The sequence below is a fragment of the Somniosus microcephalus genome, chromosome 4, assembly GCF_052327205.1.
Source record: "Somniosus microcephalus isolate GS21.2 chromosome 4, FLI_Smic_1.0, whole genome shotgun sequence".
Taxonomy (NCBI): domain Eukaryota; kingdom Metazoa; phylum Chordata; class Chondrichthyes; order Squaliformes; family Somniosidae; genus Somniosus; species Somniosus microcephalus.
In genome coordinates, this window is record NC_140990.1 from 278,891,929 (window position 1) to 278,910,601 (window position 18,673).

At 44.5% G+C, this 18,673-nt stretch overlaps 1 protein-coding gene across 3 annotated transcripts in view; it reads right to left on the bottom strand.

The window, feature by feature from the left end:
- Positions 1 to 7,558, bottom strand: part of LOC147120494 (mucin-13-like) — a 170,608-nt gene extending 163,050 nt beyond the window's left edge. For all 3 annotated transcript variants that reach the window (XM_085986498.1, XM_085986500.1, XM_085986499.1), the window contains exon 1: positions 7,388 to 7,558. In XM_085986498.1, coding sequence (XP_085842624.1) covers positions 7,388 to 7,466 — 79 coding nt within the window. In that variant the 5' untranslated portion in view covers positions 7,467 to 7,558. The remainder of the gene's footprint in view (positions 1 to 7,387) is intronic.
- Between the last annotated feature and the right edge of the window lie 11,115 nt (positions 7,559 to 18,673).

An 18,673-nucleotide genomic window follows, 5' to 3' on the forward strand; every position in this document is an offset into this window, starting at 1 on the left:
GGATGGCCGGTAACGGCCACCTCTGGTCTGGAATGACCCTGTATTGTCTTTAATGTCCTCTTGATGTCTTTAACGGTTCTTGATGTTCCCCCTATGAATTTGAAACTGTTTTCCTTTGTCTGGGTAAACATTTAGATGGCCTTTATCTACAGGCCGATCTGACTGGATCTGCATCCAATCCATATGTATGTGGTTCTGTCTGGTTTTGTTTTTCTCCGAAACGGCCTTCCAGAACTTACTGTGGGCTGAATCCACAAAGGCTGTCTGGGGACTGCAGGAACCATTTTAAAGTGTCCCAAAAAGCTGATCATGAGGTCTGGCGGCCATTTTGTATGCCCCTTTTTCTGGGCTTCTTTTAAAACAGCCTTAAAAATTAAGGCCTCTTCTGCCAATAGACCCTTATAGGACAATGTTCAATTTTGCGAATCCTACAAATTAGAGATGGGTAATAAATGCTGGCCTTGCCAGCAACACCCAGATCCCATGATCTAATACAAAAAAAATCTCTTCTGATGTCTTATCAAAGTATTTTCCTGTTACTTTTGAACATGCACAATTTATTCTTGGACCAGTAAACAAGCTAAACTAAACCAAAAACTAAATAGATATCAAAAATGTTGTAATGGGAGAAAATCATGCGTTTGCTTCCTTGTAGTTTGCAACAATCCTTCTACAATGCCTACAATTCCATTTAAGCACAAATACATGGAAATTGTTTGTATTGTGGGTATCTTGCTTGTAGCAGCTCTGAGAGAGATTTCGGGGTAAGTTTTCCCATATCCTGCACCACCAATGCAACACTGCACACAACCACCAAGGACCAGAGAACTGTCTGCAGTTTTCCCCATTTTTTTATGTCCTTTTAAATCAATGAGAAATTTTCCATCAGAATGGCCCAGAAATTCGGCTCTCCCCGGGTGAGTACGCATGGGGTACTCACCCGTAGGCCGAATGGAATTGCCGGTTTCCTGCATGCACTGCGCATGCGCAGGAAACCGGCACTTCCGATCCTCTGAACAAAGGGGTTCAGAGGTCGAACGCGCGCGCAGGGGAGGCTGCGCGTGCGCTTTGAACTTAGGTTTTTTTTGCAGGTTTTCCCGGGAGGGTAAGCCTGCAGGATTTACACATTTAAAAAGCAGGCGTAAGGCCTGCTTTTTGCAAGGTAAGTGGTCAATTAATTAAAATTAAAACATTTTTTCCACAGGTTTATTATTTTTAAATACTTTAAAGCAAGGTAAGTTTATTTTTAGCCCCGTTATAATACAAAATTATTTTTTTCAAAAATTTAAATTATTGTTTAAAATAGTTATTTAATGTAATTTATAGTTTATTTAAAAAGTGTGATTTAAAAAAAAATTATTTGAAGGTTACTGCTATTTTGGGCCTGTAGTATTTATAAGTTTTGACAGGTCTACCTGTCAATCTTATGAATGGGCTTTTCCCTGGGCTGCCCATGGCTCACGTGATCCCAGGGGACGCATCGCACTAACTATGCCCCTGGGACACGCAAGCACAGCGCGTCGGCAGCTGGGCCAGGCCCCGGAGCGGAATTCCACGGGGCCCTACAGCTCAACTGCCGACGCGCAAGGTAAGTGCAGGTCGGGGGCTTACACCCGCAGGAAGCCCCCGACCCGAATTTCTGGGCCATAATACCAAGTTAGGTTAGTATCCGAACACTGACAAAAATAATTTAATGTTGAAATGTGACCCGGAACATTGCATGGTAGGTGACATGTGGCAGAAGAATCAGAAATTTCTGGGCTGGATTTTGCCACTGGGGAGCTTTTGGAGGCGGGACTCCCACTTGTCGGGTTTCAGTCCCGCCACCATCAACTTCTGGCCAACCCACGCTATTTACCCTTGATTGACCTTGTTAAGCCCGCCCAGCAGGCCTAGCAGGCCAACTCAGGGAAAGCCGGTTACAGAGAACATCAACGTATGACGTTTCATCTGTCAAAAATATTTGACAGAATTGTCTTTGCTTGACTGCTCTGTGAGGCTGTCAAACACTGACATTCTCTGTAGTTTGATGAGTTCTTGAATACAAGACCTCATCAAACCTCTTTTGCAGAAATTAGATGGTCGTTGCATTGGAGAATGCAACGGCCATTTGTCATCTCTGCCGCGGAGGTGCGAAACTCTCAGCATAACCACCGATTGAAGCTTGCAGGAAGAAACAAAGGTAAGTAAACTTTTTCTATCACTTTCCACTTACCTCACATACTCACCTCTCCACACTTGCACCCATCACTTACCTTTCCGTGATCTTTTGTGCTATTTTAACAAACAATGCGCTAGAAGCAGGCCCCGCCCACAAAACTGGCCACGCCCCAGAGTGAATAAATCACCATTGGGAGTTTCCGCTAATGGCGCACGTTTGTGGGCCTTTGAGACGGCTCTAAAAGTTAAGCTGGAACTTTTGGGCACAAGGACACTAATAAGTACGTTTTCAAAGGTTTAGAATTATTTTTTTTAATTTATTGAGGAAGTGACTACTGTCCCCCAATCTAACTAGAAAATCGTTTTGTATATTTTTAAAAGTCATTTTCAGTCATTTAAAATTGGGTTACTCACAAGTGGTGGATTGACACTGTGATTTAAAATGCTTATTTTGCATTTGGTGATATGCAAATGAGTTTTAGCAGAAACTTGGGGGGGAAAAAACACGTTTCAAAATGGGTGCAATTTTGGGCGCAATTTGCGCCAGAATCGCCAATTGTGCTCAAAGCGGAAACTCTGCCCCCATATTTCATTATTTATCAAACCCCTTTAACATTGCCCAGTAAATACAGCCCTAGTCTTTAAAATCTCATCATAACTGTATTCTCTCATCACGGTTCATTCACTTCTGATCTATGGCCCAATTTTAACCGCCCCCACCTAGTGGAAACTGGTAGGAGGACAGTTAAAATAACAGGTGTCAGTTATAGGCAGCTTGCTTGGATAGCGTCCTGTCACCTGGTGGCTAGAACATCTCCTGCTGACCTCCTCCACCAAAACCTCCAACGCAGTGCCAGAAAACCAGGAGGGCCCATGCAGCTTCTGCTGTGCCTGCCATTGTGCAGAATCTTCAGTGACATTTGCCTGCAGCCAAATTGCACCTCTCCTTCAGAGATTCGAGCTCCTTTTAAAAGGCGTCAGCTACATACAAAGTTGACACCCACGATTAGGCGAGCTGCCAATAATTAGTGCAATTAGCGCAGACAGTGGGTCTGTTTTATTTAAATTAAATAGGGGGGCAAATTTGCGGCCTTTTATGTGGCCACATAGAGTTATACAGCACAGAAAGAGGCCCTTCGGCCCATCATGTCCGCACCGGCCATCAAGCCCTGTCTATTCTAATCCCATTTTCCAGCACTTGGTCCGTAGCCCTGTATGCTATGGCATTTCAAGTGCTCATCTAAATGCTTCTTGAATATTGTGAGGGTTCCTGCCTCTACCACCCTTTCAGGCAGTGAGTTCCAGATTCCAACCACCCTCTGGGTGGAAAAGTTTTTCCTCAAATCCCCTCTAAACCTCCTGCCCCTTACCTTGAAACTATGCCACCTGGTTATTGACCCCTCTACTAAGGGGACAAGTTCCTTTCTATCTACCCTATCTATGCCCCTCATAATTTTGTAAACCTCAATCAGGTGCCCCCTCAGCCTTCTCTGCTATAAGGAAAACAACCCCAGCCTGTCCAGTCTCTCTTCATAGCTGAAGCGCTGCAGCCCAGGTAACATCCTGGTAAATCTCCTCTGCACCCTCTCCAATGCAATCACATCCCTCCTATAGTGTGGTGACCAGAACTGCACACAGCATTCCAGCTGTGGCCTAACTAACATTTTGTACAGCTCCATCATAACCTCCCTGCTCTTATAGTCTATGCCTCAGCTAATGAAGGCAAGTATCCCATATGCCTTTTTAACCACCTTATCTACCTGTCCTGCTGCCTTCAGGGATCTATGTACATGCATACCAAGGTCCCTCTGATCCTCTGTCCTTCCTAGGATCCTACCATTCATTGTGTATTCCCTTGCCTTGTTTGTCCTCCCAAAATGCATCACCTCACACTTTTCAGGGTTAAATTCCATTTGCCACTGTTCTGCCCATCTAACCATCCCGTCTATATCATCCTGTAGCCTGAGGCTTCCCTCCTCGCTATTTACCACTCCATCAATTTTCGTGTCATCTGCAAACTTACTGATCATATCTCTACATTCGTATCTAAATCATTAATGTACACTACAAACAGCAAGTAACCCAGCACCTATCCCTGTGGTACACCACTGGACACAGGCTTCCAGTCACAAAAACAACCTTCGACCATCACCCTCTGCCTTCTGCCACTAAGCCAATTTTGGATCCAATGTGCCAAATTGCCCTGGATCCCATGGGCTCTTACCTGCTTGACCAGTCTCCCATGTGGGACTTTGTCAAATGCCTTACTGAAGTCCATGTAGACTACATCAACTGCACTACCCTCATCCACACACCTAGTCACCCCCTCGAAAAATTCAATCAAATTGGTCAGACATGATCTCCCCCTGACAAAGCCATGCTGACTATCCCTGATTAATCCCTGCCTCTCCAAGTGGAGACTAATTCTGTCCCTCAGAATTTTTCCAATAATTTCTCTACCACTGATGTTAGGCTCACTGCCCTGTAATTCCCTGGTTTATCCCTACTATCCTTCTTGAACAATGGTACTACTTTAGCTGTTCTCCAGTCCTCTGGCACCTCCCCTGTGGCCAGAGAGGTTCTGAAAATTTGTGTCAGAGCCCCTGCAATCTCCTCCCTTGCCTCACACAGCAGCCTGGGATACATCCCGTCAGGGCCTGGGGATTTATCCATTTTTAAGCCCGCTAAAACTGCTAGTACCTCCTCCCTCTCAATATTTATTTGTTCAAGTACATCACAATCCCCTTGTCTGATTTCTATGCCTACATCACCCTTCTCCATAGTGAACACAGATGCAAAATATTCATTTAAAACCTCACCTACATCTTTCGGCTCTACACACAGATTGCCACTTTGGTCCGTAATGGGCCCTACTCTTTCCCTGGTTATCCACTTGCCCTTAATATACTTATAAAACACCTTGGGATTTTCCTTTATTTTGCCCACCAGTGTTTTTTCATGCCCCCTCTTCGCTCTCCTAATTTCTTTTTTAAGTACCCCCCTGCACTTTCTATACTTCTCTAGGGCTTCCACTATTTTTAGTCCTTTGTATCTGCCAAGAGCCTCCCTTTTTTCCCTAATCCATTCTTGTATACCCCTTGATATCCAGGGTTCCCTGGGCTTGTTGGTCCCACCCTTGACCTTTATGGGAACATGTTGGCGTCGTACTCTCTCTATTTCCTTTCTGAAAGACTCCCATTGCTCTGATGTGAATTTTCCTTCAAGTAGCTGATCCCAGTCCACTTTGGCCAGATCCTGCCTTATCATATTAAAATCGGCCTTCCCCCAATTTATAACATTCATTTCCAGTCCATCTTTGTCCTTTTCCATGACTACCTTAAATCTCACAGAATTATGGTCACTGTCACCAAAATGCTCTCCTACTGGCACATCTACCACTTGCCTGGCTACATTCCCTAGAATTAGGTCCAGTACCACCCCCTCTCTTGTAGGACTTTCTACACGCTGGCTCAAAAAGCTCTCCTGGATGCACTTTAAGAGTTCCGCACCCTCTAAGCCTTTCACACTCTGACTATCCCAGTTAATATTGGGGAAGTTGAAATCTATTATTACCCTATAATTTCTACACTTCTCTGAGATTTGCCTACATATCTGTTCCTCTATCTCCCCCTGAGTGTTTGGGGGCCTATAGTACACTCCCAGCAAAGTGCTTGCCCCCCTTTTGTTTTTAAGTTCTACCCATATGGCCTCATTAGAGGAACCTGCTAAGATATCATCCCTCCTTACAGCAGTAATTGACTCCTTCATTAATATTGCAACACCCCCTCCTCTTTTACACCCACCTCTGTCTCGCCTGAATATTCTATACCCCGGAATATTGAGCTGCCAGTCCTGCCCCTCCCTCAACCATGTCTCTGTGATAGCAACAACATCATACTCCCATGTGTTCATCCACACCTTCAATTCATCTGCCTTACTCGCAAGACTCCTTGTATTAAAATAAATGCCATCCAGCCTTGCCATACTCTCTTGTGCCGTTATATATTTGCTCTGCCTTCCAGGCTGACTTGTTTTTCCTCTATATTTGGTTGTGCATCACCTCCTACTATAGCTCCACTCTGTATTCCATCCCCCTGCCAAGTTAGTTTAAACCCCGCACCCCCCCACCCCCCCAAACAGTACTAGCAAACCTCCCCACAAGGATGATCGGCCATGTGCTTCAAGCATGGCATCCATTTTGTGCACAAATACGCACACAGCTATTTCTACGCCTCACTGTCCTAGGCGCACATGAACTATGGCCACTTGAGGGAGATACCGGAGGGTTGATAGTATCTGTAGAACTGTACCCCAGCATGAGTCAGCACCTTTACAGAGAAGAGGATAAAACTGGGAGAATAAATCAGGAATAGGAAAATACCATATCAGACAGTTTAAAAGATACAAATCCTCCTCCAAGTTTTTTTTAAAAAGCAGAGCAGTGAATTACCATTGTAAGAAGTGAGTCAAACAGATTCTGACAAAACCTCAACACACGTTAACTTTCTTGGTATCTCCCAACAAATGCATTTTAATTTTTCCATCATCAGGAGATAATGGTATAATCTTATTTCCCACATTTTGTTTCAAGAAACTGAGCAATGAAAACAAACATATATTACAAGTTGAAATAGTAAAACTGGCAAAAACTAACAATTAACATTTTTTTTAATTTAAAATTTTCAAAACCTTTCATTGCACAAAAGCATATTTAGGGTTCTGCAGATTCTAGTGTTGTGATGCATAATTGTATTCAGTATCATTTTTTTATTGCCCAATGGAGTTCTATTTTTCTGTTTGCTTGATATAGTTTTGTTGCTTAAAGCTAGTTGTGAACTGCAAGAGTGACCTGTGTGAGACACAGTGTAAATAACTAAAGCAGGATACGTAGAAAGCGAAGGGAAAAACCGCCAAGGCAGAGCAGGATCCAGTATCTCGGCAGACTGCTGGAAGAAGGAAAGAAAGGGTAGCAGGTCAACACCTACTGTGCAGACCACCCGTCTAATAGACCAATGTTACTGGTCTCTCCCAAGTTGCTATTAATTAGGTAATGTCCTGCTATCGTAGCAGATTTAGACACAACACTGGTCATAGCTTCTTGTATATTTACAAATTAGAATTTACAATTAGCTTACAAGCAATTTACCATTCATAAAGCAAATACTTTGTAGCAAATTAGACAATAAAACTGAACACAAATAACTATGACCTTATTCTTGTTTCTTACCTTGCCCACATCCTAAGTTGCATAAAAGGCCAAAAATGATTCCATGAAGAATGGCTATTCTAAATGTCACTGAAAACATTTTTCTTCACAGTACTTTTCAACTCTTAACCGAAGACTGGTTTGCTTTGAAACGTTGAAAGTGATAATGCTGCTCTTGTGGTGTGGCAGGGAAATTTAATTAGATGGAAGCAATAAAATGCATCAGTGATATTAATTACCTTTAAACCTTCATATGTTACACATTACCTCAGACTGCCATTGGCTTTACTTCAGATGTGACAGTAACTCTAAAATTACACCTGTCTGTCAAGTTGTTCTACCTTATGTGAACCAGCAGAAAGTTTACTCAAAGGAACAGAGAAAGTAAATCGTCTCAATATTAGAAGTTCAAGGAAAAATTTAAGAACATAAGAAAGTCCAAGGCACAAAAAAGTCAAATGGCCCTTCAAGCCCACTTCATCCACAATTTATTTATGATTACTTTATTGTAGATCTCTCTCCCTCTCCAATCACCACCACCTGTTGACCTCATACTTTAAGGAACACTCATCTTCCTCTACCTCCATTTCAACAGTGAAAATAGAAAGAAAGCAGATACTAAACAAACTGAACAGATGGATAGCATCTGTGGATATGCAAACAAACCAGGGTATAGATAGCAGAGGCACTAGTATCCATATATAAAAATTCAATAGAAAAAGGTATAGTGCAAGTGGACTAGCAAATAGCAAATGCAATTCCTATCTTCAACAAAGGGGATAGAACTAATCCAGGGAACTATAGACTAGTCATCTTAACATCAGAGGTAGGAAAGATACTACAGTGAAACCTGTAAATTAAGGATGCCCAACATGCCTTCAAAGAAAGGATGTCATGTCTTAAAAATTTGATTATATTTTTTGAAGACGTTACCAAGATGGTGGATGAAGGACATTGGCAACTTAGACTTCCAAAAAGCTTTTGATTAGGTACCACACAAGAGGCTTCTCAACAAGATCAAAGCCTCTGTTATTGGTGGTAACTGCACCAACTCTGCATGGGCGGCAGAAGTCTGGGCTGGCTGTGTTGCAGGCGGTGGCAAGTGCAATGGGGAAGTGACAGTGGTGGGAGCAGGAATGCTGTCATCTTGAGAGAGGACAGCACCTCCCTGCTCGACCGACACACTGCCACTCCCACAGTGCAGCACCTCAGCATCCGGAGCAATCTGCTCGAGCACAGATTGCTGGCCTGTTGCGGCACCGTGAGAGCCCCGGGGCAATGTGGCCGAACCAGTGACAGTGGCAGCAGTCAGTGCTTGCATTGCCTCAATCTTAGACTGCATGAGAGCTGTCTGAGATTGGATCGCAGCAGCCAGTGACTGAATTGCAGCACTAAGCAGTTGCGTTGCGTCGGCCTGTGCTGCAGCGGAGTGCTCCACACTCCTTGCCAGTCCATCAATGCTTTCATTGCACCCATGAGCTGAGTGTGCATGTTCACCGCCTGGGTGTTCATTTCCACGATGAGGTGCTCCTCCTCTGCGTCCAGTGCAGCAGGACTCGCTGGCCTGCTCTCCCTCTGGGGAGAAGGCCCCCGAGCTTCCCTACCCCCATCGCGTTGCTGCAGCCCGCTGGGTCCCGGAGCTTCACTCTCATCAGACCCTTCTCCCCTGCTCCCCTCCAGGGAAGACGTGTTCCCAGTGTGGGCATGGGCTCCCTCGGGAGATGCTGGCGCTGAGGCTCCGGCTTCCTCTTCCTCCTCGCCTGCGGCACCACTCCCACTGGCTGCTTGAAGGCCCGTCTCCTCAGCTGGTGGTTCACCATCTGAAAGCAGGGAGGTACAAGAGTGGCTTTAGTGTCAGGACAGGGGGGCAGTAAGGGAGCAAGGACTGGAGACATTTAGTAAGTTGGATTGAAAGTGTAAAAGGCTGGTACTGTGAGGAACAAGTGGAATGAGAGAGGAGAGAAAGCTGATGAACTTACCATTGCTGTCCTGAAGGGGGTCGGCATCTCCAGCAGTGACGGGACCGATCACCTGGCTTGCGACGATCCTGTGGATGCGCGCCTCCAGGTCGCTGAAAGTTTGCAGCTGAGGTGGCCCTCCACCTGTCTGTTGCTGCTGCCACCTGTTGTGAGATAGCTTGGCCTGCAAGAAAAAGGACGGCGTCTAAGTAAATCTGCCGCCGTGTGCTTGCCTGATATGCCTCCCCTAGTTGAATAGCCCTTAATGTATGCTGCCTTGTGCTTGCCTGATATGCCTCCCATAGTTGAACAGCCCTTAATGTATGCAAGGTTTGGAATGTGTGTGTGTGTTTTATGAGATGGCCATAGGTCTTGGATGAGTGTTGGGCATTGGGGTTTTTACACCCTCTGCCATAGAGTGAGGTTGAGATGGAGAGGTATTGAAAAGCAGCCACTCACCCTGACCACTATTTCCGTCATTGTGTGTGGGTCCTGGGCGCCATGCTCCTGGAGGAGATATGCTGAGCCACCTCCCTCCACACTCTTCTATAGTCGCGGGGCAATGGCCTCCTACCACTCTCTGGGTATATTATTGATCTTCGGCGCTCCACTGTGCCAACCAGAGCCATCCAGGCCTGGTCACTGAAGCGCTGAGCTTGTTCCCTGGCCCTCTCCATAGTTCTTTGCAACAGCTTTGAGGTTGAGGTCTGTCCAGGCCGAGATTCAAAGCTGCAATGAGCAGGGTGTGGCTGGAGAGCAACATCGACCCTCCCCTTTAAGAACTGGCTGGCACCAGTGTGTCTGTGTTCCATTGCTAACTGACATCACCTGAGCTTCACCAGCGCTCTGAGTTAGCGCCTCGCTCCTCGGCCTTTGCACCTTAAGACAGGTGTGTAGTGCCTGATTTAGCGCTGCAATCAGCTTCAGGGGCGATAGAAGCCAAGTTTGCAGTCGGAGGTGATAATTTGCACCAGGGACTAAACTTTGCGTCCGGCCGATAACTGCACCCAAAACGGGGCGATGCTGAATTTCTCCCCCTAAGATCCTTGCAAGTGTTCGGACTGTTGACAATGCTCTATTGCGTCAGGGGGATCTTGATGTGTTTGGGGATTGGGCTCATGACTGGCAAAAGATGGTTAATTTGGAAAAGTGCAGTGTTATGCATGTGGGCAGGTTGAATGCTTAACATACATACACCCTTCAGAGCAAAGTATTAAAGAAAGTGGAGAAAGGAAGAAATCCTACATAAGAACATATGAACATAAGAAATAGGAGCAGGAGTAGGCCATTTGGCCCTTCGAGCCTGCTCCGCCATTCAATAAAAGCATGGCTGATCTTCTACCTCATCTCCACATTCCTGCACTATCTCCATATCCCTTGATTCCCTTAATATTCAAAAATCTATTGATCTCTGTCTTGAATATACTCAATGACTGAGCCTCCACAGTGCTCTGGGGTAGAGAATTCCAAAGATTCACCACCTTCCGAGTGAAGAAATTTCTCCTCATCTCAGTCCTAAACAGCCGACCCCTTATTCTAAGACTGTGACCCCTGGTTCTAGACTCCCCAGCCAGGGGAAACATCCTCCCTGCATCTACCCTGTCAAGCCCTGTAAAAATTTGTATGTTTCAATGAGATCACCTCTCATTCTCCTAAACTCTAGAGAATATAGGCCTAGTCTACTCAATCTTTCCTCATAGGACAATCCCCCCATCCCAGGAACCAGTCTGGTGAACCTTCGTTGCGCTCCCTCTATGGCAAGTATATCCTTCCTTAGGTAAGGAGACCACAACTGTACACAATACTCCAAGTGTGGTCTCACCAGGGCCCTATATAATTGCAGTAAGACGTCTTTACTCTTATACTCAAATCCTCTTGTAATAAAGGCCAACATACCATTGATTTGTGTATAAGGACACCCAGGTCCCTCTGAACACCAACATTTCCTAATCTCGCACCATTTAAAAAATACTCTGCTTTTCTATTTTTCCTACCAAAGTGGATAACTTTACATTTCTCCACATTATATTCAATTTGCCATGTTCTTGCTCACTCACTTAGCCTGTCTATATCACCTTGAAGCCTTCTTGCATCCTCCTCACAAATTACATTCCCACCCAGCTTTGTATCATCAGCAAACTTGGATATATTACATTTGGTCCCCTCATCCAAATCATTGATGTACATTGTGAATAGCTGAGGCCCAAGCACTGATCCTTGAGGTACCCCACTAGCTACAGCCTGCCAACCTGAAAATGACCCGTTTATTCCTACTCTGTTTTCTGTCAGTTAACCAATCCTCAATTCAGGTTACTATATTAACCCCAATCCCATGAGCCCTAATTTTGTTTAATAACCTCTTGTGTGGCACCTTATCGAATGCCTTCTGAAAATCCAAATAAACCACATCCACTGGCTCTCCCTTATCTATTCTGCTAGTTAGAACCTCAAAAGACTCTAACAGATTTGTCAAATCCAATATCCCTTTCGTAAATCCGTGTTGACTCTGCCCAACCCTATTGTTATTTTCTAAGTGCTCTGTTACCACGTCCTTAATAATATTCTAGCATTTTCCCTGCTACTGATGTCAGGCTAACTGGTCTGTAGTTCCCCGTTTTCTCTCTCCCTCCTTTCTTGAATAGTGGGGTTGCATTTGCTACCTTCCAATCCACGGGAACCATTCTAGAATCTATGGAATTTTGGAAATTGACAACCAATGCATCCGCTATCTCTATAGCCACCTCTTTCAAAACCCTAGGATGTAGGCCATCAGGTCCAGGGGATTTATTGGCTTTCAGTCCCATTCATTTCTCCAGTACTATTTTTTTACTAATACTAATTTCTTGCACTTCCTCATTCTTGCTAGTGCCTTGGTTCTCCACTATTTCCAGGAAGTTTTTTGCGTCTTCTTCCGTGAAGACAGACACAAAGATCAGAATTTTGCCGGTCCTCAGAGTGCAGGATTGGAGGCGGGACCGCTGTCAAAATCGCAAAGATTGACAGCGGGTAGTAAACCAGCTGTCAACCCACCTCCAATCAACCTTCCCAAGTGTCGGGTCCTCGATTTGCGCATGGACCCGACACCTAACAGCGGGAAGAGGATTATAGTCATGTTATTGCCTGTTAACAGGTACTTGATAGTTGTTAACAGGTTCTTTTTCAATTTTGCCGCTTCTGCCTTGGGTTTCCCGACATCCAGACACCACATCAGGTAAGTGTGGCGTGTTGTGAGTCTGCTGTAATGTTTCTGCATTGAGGACAGCTGCAGAACTGGTGTGAAGGATCCAATGGTGCACTGGTGAGTTTCAGAGGTAAGAAAATGTTGGGAAATTCATTTTTAATGCATTTACACTTTTCTGCAGGTAACAGGTTTTGGACTGTGTGTGTAGTCCCACCTCATTGGGAGAACCTCTCTCACCAGTGACAGATCGCTTCTGTAACCTCACCTGCAGCTGCTATCTGTTCTTACTTAAGGAGGGAGTCACTGGAGAGCCTGGGTGCAAGAGCTCACCTTTGTTCAGTGATTGTCAGTGTTTGCAGCACCTCAATGCTGTCAAACACTGAGAAATGAGCTGTCAATATAAAAATTGTGCGTGGTCCCTTTAAGAAAACCGGCAGATGACGCATCATCAAATGACGTCATCTGACCGGCTTCCTCTTAATTGGCCGGCAAGCCCGCAGGGTGGGCTTAACAAGGTCAATCAAGGGAAAATCACGTCTGTGTGCTGGATGCAGTTGGGGGCGGGACTGGAACCCGGAAACCAGCTGACCCGGTCCCAAGCCGCATCCAATGACAAAACCACGGCCAAAGTATTTGTTTAATATCTCTGCCATTTCCTTATTCCCTGTTATAATTTCTCCTGTCTCAGCCTGTAAGGGACCCACATTTACTTTCACTAATCTTTTCCTTTTTGCATACCTATAGAAGCTTTTACCTACGTAGTTTGCTTTGTTAAGATTTAAGACCCTAGTTTTGGTTTTAACTAAATCACTTTCAAACTCAATATAAAATTATATCATATTATGGTCACTTTTCCCTAAATGCTCCTTTACAACAAGGTTGTTAATTAACCCTTTCTCATTGCACAATACTAGATCTAAAATAGCCTGTTCCCTAGTTGGTTCCTCAACATACTGATACAGAAAAACTACCTTGCGTACATTCCATGAACTCGTTCTCCACATTATTACTGCAAATTTGGTTTATATGTAGTCTATATGTAGATTAAAGTCCCCCATGATTACTGTGTTATCCTTGTTACATGTGACTCTAATTTCCTGATTTACACTCTGCCCTACATTACAACTATTGTGTATATGTAGATTAAAGTCCCCCATGATTACTGTGTTACCCTTGTTAAATGTGCCTCTAATTTCCTGATTTATACTCTGCCCTACATTACAACTACTGTTTGGGGGCCTATATACAACTCCCACCAATGTTTTCTGCCTCTTGCTGTTTCTTAGCTCTACCCAAGCTGATTCTACGGAGCTAGGATCCTTTCTCTCTACTGTCTTTATCCCATCCTTTATTATCAGGGCTACCCCTCCTCCATTTCCATTTTGCTTATCTCTTCCAAAAGTTAAGTATCCTGGAATATTTAGCTCCCAACCTTGGTCACTTTGCAACCACATCTCCGTAATGGCTATGAGATCAAACCTATTAATTTCTATCTGCGCTATTAATTCATCTATTTTGTTGCGAGTGCTTCGCGCATTCAGAAATAGTGCCTTTAGCTTTGACTTTTTTCTACTTTTCCCTGATGCCATCTTAGTCACTTTCTCTGTCCCTTCCTGACCCACTCTGCTTATTTTTACCCAAAACTCTGCTCTGTTCTAAAGCCTTGACATTTCCCTTGCTGCTTTTAACATCACTGGGATAGGCAAAGGCACACACAAGACAGTCACTAATTGAATGCACAAGGTCGATTAGTTTATTTCTTGAAGTCATATTGGATGGATAGATATATAAAGTTGGATAGGAAAGTTTGCTTTGTGGTGGCTTTTATTTCAGCATTGTGGCCAAGAGGATGCTGTGATGGTCAATAGCAGAGGAAGGAAGGTGTGGGACAAAAGCTGAAAGTGTAATTGGGATTGTGGTCACTTGTTCCGCAGGCAGGTGATTCCATTCCTGATATTCTGACCAGAAAGGGGCTGTCTGGGTTGCATCCTTCTTTCTGCGTCTTCCTCTTCTGCATTTCCTCTTCTGCTCCTTCCTCTTCTCTTTGCGAGCGGATGCTGGAAATCCGAAATAAAAGCATAAAATGCTGGAAATACTCAGCAGGTCAGGCAGCATCTCAGCCTGAGATGTGAACTTTGTTTCTCTCTCCGCAGATGGTGCCTGACCTGCTGAGTATTTCCAGCATTTTCTGTCTTCTCAGAGGCCTTCCTTTACCATCTGAAAAGTTGCAAGTGGTCCAGCAGCACCCCCTGCACTCCCGACACATTTAAAAAACTTTTAACATCTATTGCACCAAGCCACTACTTCAATAAAATATTAAAATAATCCAAAAGCTTAAATTTAAACTTACCTGAAAGATGTGTGTGTCTCTTTAAGAAGCACTGACAGCGAGGCTGCTTCTGCAGGGCTGCTTCATGCACGCTTTTATTGGCTTGTTTAGGGCCCATCATTAAATAGAGCGAGAACATTAAAGTTTGCAGACATGGCGTCAAGTCAGGTGTTGCACATCAATTAACGTCACGATCTGCTAATTTACATTTCAGAGGCCAGCGCTGTCAATGGCAGTTATGGCCCTTACCAAAATGGCGGCCGCCATGTCCCACATTGGAGGCGGCTGGAAACGAGGTGGCTGCCATTTTTTTCAGCAAACCAGCATTAACAGCTGGCGTACAGGTATTGAATTTCTGGGCCAAAGAATTTAGAAGGAATTTCTTTACAGAGAGTGATGAGAATGTGGAACTTGCTGCCACATGCAGTGTTTGAAGCAGAGAGCATTTATGCCTTTAAAGCAAGACTTGATGCATACATGAGGGAGGAGGGAATAGAACGATGTGGGAGCAGGGTGGGAAGAGCTATTTAGATTAGGAGGACACTGGTGCAGAGTACAGTATAAGGAATGGCACAGACCAGTTGGGCCAAATGGAGTGTTTCTGTGTTGTAGATTCTATGTAATCTTATATAAGTTGCACAGTTAATGGCACTGAATTTCTGCAGGGACTCTCCCAATGTCGTGACTTAACGTTGGCGGGAGAGCAGCAGAAAACCTGGAGAAATGGAGCAAAGGACTGTTTTCAGCCATTTATCCCATTTCTCCAGAGGCTCCATCAATCTCCCACCAAAATTACAGCAGGAGATTTGGAAAGCTCCAACAGAAATTCAGGGCAAATATCTCTATGTTCCTCAATTCCCCTTCTTAATGGTCCAACTTCTTTAAAAGGTGTTTATAAATCAATTGTCTTCTCTGAAAGTCTGCTTCACATTGATTCTTTTTGCTGATCTAGCTTAAAGCTTATGAATTTTGTAATTTTGTCCTCCAGTTCTATGCTCATACAGATAGTTGGTTGCTACAACTGACCTAAGCATCTACAGCTTAGTGAGGGAAAATTCAACCAGGGTTCCTGCTCCTGATCGCTATCCAGTAACCCTGGCTTGGAAGCTGCATCTGTCATATGAGAGGATAGAGTTCAGTTGTGAATCACTCCACAAATCAACTGCAAACATTATCTGGGCTCACGTGTGAAGACTGATCGTTTAGGGTTACCCCTGCTCCTATTTCTTATGTTCTTATAAATACTGATCAAAATTTTGTACTGTGTTAACTAAAGTTCGTGTCCATGATCTTACCCCTCCTTTTCTCTGTAACTTCCTCCAGCCCTACAACCCACCGAGAACTCTACATTCCTCTAACTCTGGCCTCTTGTGCATCCCCCATTTCCTTCACCCCACCATTGATGGCCGTGCCTTCAGCCATCTAGGCCCTAAGCTGTGGAATACCCTCCCTAAACCTCTCCACCTCTCTCTCCTCCTTTAATAATTTCACTGCCTGAAAGGGTGGTAGAGGCAGAAACCCTCATCACATTTAAAAAGTACTTGGATATGCACATGAATGCCATAACCTACAAGGCTATGGACCAAGAGCTGGAAAGTGGGATTGGGCTAAAAAGCTCTTTTTCGGCTGACATGGTCACGATGGGCCAAATGGCCTCCTTCTGTGCTGTAAATTTCTATGATTCTATGCAGACAATGCTTAAAACCTACATCTTTGACCAATCATTTGGTCACCTGTCCTAATGTCTCCTTCTTTAGCTCAGTGGCAATCCTTTTGTCTGATTACGCTCCTGTGAAGCTCCTTGGAATGTTTTATTATGTTAAAGGTGCTATATAAATGCAAGTTTATAGGGTTCTCAAAATTCCCACATTCCCCAAAGTTATTAATAAAGGGACCTTGAAGGACAAGCTATTAATAAGGGTACCCTAAAAAAAATGGCTTTTGGACCTTGTGGCAAAAACCTGCAAGATTGAAAGCAGGACCCTGCAAAACAGCAGGTCAAGTTCAAAAAGGCTTTGAAAAACCTGACATGCCTGGGCCTGTGGGAGACTTGTTATTTTGAAACCAGACAACTAGATGATACAGAATATGCATTCTTCATTTTGAAACAAATCAACTCAGGAAAGACTTAATCATGAACCCATCAAACCTTTGCATAAATAATCGGTTACAGTTCGAAGTAGCTACCAAGCTAGGAAGACACCGATTAACATTATGAATAACAAACACCCAAGATATTAAAGCCATTTAGCAACGAGACAACCGCCCCAAAGCCAGTTAAAGTGAATGGCCATAATCACTTTAATGAGCCCACCAAAATCAGACAAAGAACTAACCCTGATTTGGCGCGCAGATAACAAACCTCGGAAAGAGTATAATTGCAGGCCCATCGGTAACCAGGAGCATTGGAGACAAGCAGGCACACGCTCAGGGCCGGGTTACTCGTAACTCAAAGAAGCAGACGGAACATCGCGGCGAGGAGGCATGGTGGGGTAGGCTCGACCAAAGACGACTAGGCTGCAACCACAGCCTTACACAAAGAACGACCACGAGCACCGCGGTAACAAAAGGGCCGGGTAAACCATACCTTCAGATCATTACCACTGCACAGGTAATGATCTAGGCCACCGCGACCGAGCCGACACCGAAGACCGCCAACCGAACCCCAACCGCAACAAAACCCGACGACCAGACCACCACCAGAAGAACAAAACCCGAAATTTTCCACTCTACAAGATAAAGTACCCAACAAAGACTTTACTCCCTATCTCTAACGGAGAAAATAAGGTATTTACTCAGACAAATCCACCACCGCGCCCTGGGACCACGTGGCGACGGCAGGCCCCAAAGGACACAAAGAGCGAACCCCAAAACCGCAACCGGCTTAATCGACAGGATTCGACCTGTCAAGAAACCCTTATTGGTGAGCATAATCCCTGGCCCTTTATAGCACAATTTAGTTAGATATTGGGGGTGGGACAAGGGTAGGGGGATTATTAATGTGATTTTTCCTATTTGTGCTATGTGTTCCCCATTCTTAATTAAGTGTACTTTTGTATGCCTGTAACTATTCCAGTAATTTTCAGTGTTGTAATTTCATTGTGCCTTTAATAAAATACAGTTTTCTTGCACCAAACCAGTTGTCTACTCCAATTTGTATTGCAGCCTGTACCTAAGTCTGGTGTCTAGAACCACAGGGGTGTGGGAGCGATTCGAACCGCTCAAAACAGTCAGGGGCAAGCTGACTGCGCACACCAACCCCTACAAGTTGTTGTACTTGTTGGTTTATAGTCTGAGCCTAGGTTTGACAGCTTATTCAATCTGCTTATGGAAGAGAGAGAATCATGTGGCAGCTCATGGCACAATCCAGTGAGCTGAAGTATAGTGCAAGGATTCTGTTTGAACCATGGACCTTGCTACTGTTTACCGAGTTGCTGTTTACCAAGATACTGGGCAGGTGAAGGTGCACTCCGAATTGTAGAGGACCTGACGTCAGTGAGATCCACTTATGTGAGTAGTCAGTAACAGTGTCTAACATGAAACCTAAAAATTTAACTGCCAGGATGATTGGGGTTTTTTTTCGTCATTTAAACTTTGTGACTTCCTGGAATAAATTGTTACAAAATATTATCAAAGTCCAACCAGTCGCACAGTTTGGCAGACTATCAATTTAAACACACAAAGGCCTAGAAATTCAGTATAGCCATGTTTGGGGCGCTACAGCCGGGCGATCGCTAAATTTTGCGCCCGGCGCAACTTAGCGCCACCTTCGCCGATATTCAGTTGCATCGCCCCAAGAGGTTGCTGCTGCGCTAAAGCAGGCGATGCACGACTATCAT